We start from the raw sequence: 3,197 nt of genomic DNA, 5'->3' as shown, positions 1-3,197 counted from the left end.
GCTTTTCTCTCATAGATTTCCTCTTCTCTCTTTATTAATCCAAAAACTAGTGAAAGGCATCACATTTTCAGGTAACACTGAAATAGCAATAGAGTGTTTATGAATAATCAGTTTACCCAGGAGTATGGATCTGTATAGTGAATGACTAAATTAAGTAAAATGGCTTAACTTAGCCATTTTGCTATTTTTTCCAGCCTCAAATATTTGTCAGCCTCAAATAGGGACTACTTATGAATGAAGACCCAATATTAGAATAAAGATAAAAATGAAAGGCAGTGAAAGGTAATGAAAGTCAGAGGCAAAGGAATTGTTGAGGAACAGAAATAAAATTTCAGTTAACAAAAACAAGCAAGAATAACTTTTGGTTGAGGATGTTTACTTAGCATCCCTGGCAACACCACTTGTTACCACGTAGAAACACCAGGCGCAATAAAAGAGACAAGTAGCCTCAAAGAGGCTTGGGAAAAAAAAAAAGAAAGAAAAAAAGAACAAAAAAAGGACTTCTACAACTCTAAATGGTACATTCAGCACTTTTTCCTATACATTCCAAATGTCCTCAGATCCAGAACCTCATGATTCCTGATGCTGCACACCACTGATTGGGCATTCCCAGCAAAGGTCAGAGGAGCCATGGGGAACCACACCACTGTTACCGAGTTCATCCTGCTGGGGCTCTCAGAGGCCTGTGAGCTGCAGCTGCTCCTCTTCCTGGGGCTCCTCCTGACCTACCTGCTCACTCTACTAGGGAACCTCCTCATCGTGGTCCTCACCCTCATGGACAGGCGCCTCCACACCCCCATGTACTACTTCCTCCACAACTTTGCTGTCCTAGAGATCTGGTTCACCTCGGTCATCTTCCCCAAGATGCTGACCAACATCCTGACTGGAAACAGGACCATCTCCCTAGCCAGTTGCTTTCTCCAGCTTTTCCTCTATTTCTTCCTGGGTACCACAGAGTTCTTCCTACTGGCAGTGATGTCCTTTGACAGGTATGTGGCCATATGTAATCCTTTGCATTATGTCACCATCATGAGCAAAAGAGTCTGTGTCCAGTTAGCTCTTTTTTCATGGATCATGGGATTCCTTCTTATAGCCATTCCATGTTCCATCATATTTCAGCAGCCATTCTGTGGTCCCAATATCATTGATCATTTCTTCTGTGACAGCTTTCCACTCCTGGAACTCATATGTGCAGACACAAGTCTGATCGAGCTTCTAGGTTTCATCCTGGCCAACGTCAGCCTCCTGGGCACTCTGTCCGTGACGGCTGCCTGCTATGGCCACATCTTCCACACCATCCTGCGCCTCCCCGCAGCCAAGGAGAGGTGGAAAGCCTTCTCAACTTGTTCCTCCCACATCACTGTTGTCTCTCTCTTCTATGGCAGCTGCATCTTCATGTATGTCCGGTCAGGCAAGAGCAGCCAGGGGGAGGACAGGAACAAGGTGGTGGCCTTGCTCAACACTGTGGTGACCCCAGTGCTCAATCCCTTCATCTACACCCTCAGGAACAAACAGGTGAAGCAGGTGTTTAGGGAGAAGGTGAACAAGCTCTTCTAATAAACCTGTGGATCCAAGAGGCTGCACATAAGATCCCCAGTCAAGCTAAGGGAGCATCAGGCCTCTGCAACAGATGGAGGCTTTCTCATCCACAAAAAGCTTGATGACATGTTTCTGGGGCGCCAGTCACTGTGCAACTCAGCAGCAATTCATAAGCTCTGTGGCCTCTCAAGGCATTTTTAGTAATTATCAGATCTGAATATTTCTCTTCATTCCATCAACGTCTGCTTGGCTTCCCAGCAGAATATAGCTCTCTGATAGCAGGTACTAGCTCTTTAGAGAAGGGCACAACAACCCACTCCTATATTCTTGCCTGGAGAATCCCATTACAGAGGAGTCTGGTAGGCTATAATCCACAGGGTCACAAAGAGTCGGACATGACTGAAGCAGCTTAGCAGGCACGCATGCATGCACTAGCTCTGTAATTCACCATAAGCCTCTAACACCAATCTGTAGTCATAGGTAATATCCATACTCAGAAAGTACTTTCAGGCATATTGCTTTGTGTCTGTTTATCTAACAACTTTGAGGAGAAGAGACCAGTCCTCATTTAGCACTGTTCTCATTTCACACTTACATTCTTGCCACAGATATATATCAGTAAAAATTCAAAAAAAAAAAAAGGCTAGCTGCTTATTATCTTGCACATAACCTACTTATGCTTTGTTTAGTATAAAAATTCATAGAAATTCTTCATTCCTATTTAGAAAGACTCTTCCTCTTTCCGGTTGTTTACTTCCCTGAGCCCCAGTTTTCTCATCTGTAAAATGGGGATGACAATGGCCATTCCAAAGGATTATGATAAAAGTCAAATGAGATACTCTATGCAAGAAACTTAAATAGTGACAGGAACCTAATAAGTCTCACTAAATGTTAGTTTTTTTCCATCTATCTCTCATCTTACCTTTCCTCTCTTCCTTTTGAATTTCACACCAGTTGCTAACAAAAGCTTTTCTGTTTGAAATACTATAAATTTTATATTCTGAATGTCATATTAATCTTATTCAAAGCTAAATACAGTATTTAACCTATGAAACTTGTTACTAACATGTTCAATATTTTAATGAAATTTAAGTCATTGGTAAATCAAATATTAATTAAATAATGGAATTCACATGTTAATTTATTCTGAAATAATTATTATATGAATACTATATTCAAGGAAATGCACATTTCATTGATAATACTTAATTTATCCTTTGAATAGAAGTTGAAATCTAATAAGGAAGATATACATAAATAACTATAATTTAGGGTATAAAATGATCTATGTAAGAAAATACCATGGGTAGCTCTTCAGCAACAAATAGGAAAACCAGGAGGAAATGGATGAATCCCTAAAGAAAGAGAATTTTTAAAAATCTAAACAGAAATAGAAAATTTAACTGGCCCAATTACAATGGAAAGATTTTTAAAAAGGGGTTATATAGCCACTATAAGCTAAAAAACTATGTTCTCAACAACAAAAACAAACAATCCTTCTACAAATGGCTAACAAGTACATGAAAAGATGTGTAGCATCACTAATGATTAGAGAAATGCAAATTAAAATCACAATGAAATATTACTTTATATCCATTAAGATGAATAGTATTTAAAACATTTTTATGAACAGATTATACCAACTATTGTCAAGAATG

The 3,197-nt window shown here is 39.4% G+C and overlaps 1 protein-coding gene across 1 annotated transcript; it reads left to right on the top strand.

Moving 5' to 3' along the window:
• The first annotated feature begins 506 nt into the window (after nucleotides 1-506).
• LOC113899352 (olfactory receptor 49-like) lies at nucleotides 507-1,659 on the top strand. Its single transcript, XM_027552767.1, has one exon. It carries the CDS (start codon nucleotides 583-585, stop codon nucleotides 1,555-1,557), a length of 975 nt encoding a protein of 324 aa, XP_027408568.1. The 5' UTR covers nucleotides 507-582; the 3' UTR covers nucleotides 1,558-1,659.
• Nucleotides 1,660-3,197: the final 1,538 nt, after the last annotated feature.

The sequence above is a fragment of the Bos indicus x Bos taurus genome, chromosome 10, assembly GCF_003369695.1.
Source record: "Bos indicus x Bos taurus breed Angus x Brahman F1 hybrid chromosome 10, Bos_hybrid_MaternalHap_v2.0, whole genome shotgun sequence".
Taxonomy (NCBI): domain Eukaryota; kingdom Metazoa; phylum Chordata; class Mammalia; order Artiodactyla; family Bovidae; genus Bos; species Bos indicus x Bos taurus.
Note: the sequence above shows the minus strand (reverse complement) of the source record. Positions and strands in the feature narration are given on the sequence as shown.

Bases quoted from the DNA above. Each gene is read 5' to 3' on its own strand.
- LOC113899352 (XM_027552767.1), top strand. From the start codon at position 583: ATGCTGCACACCACTGATTGGGCATTCCCAGCAAAGGTCAGAGGAGCC.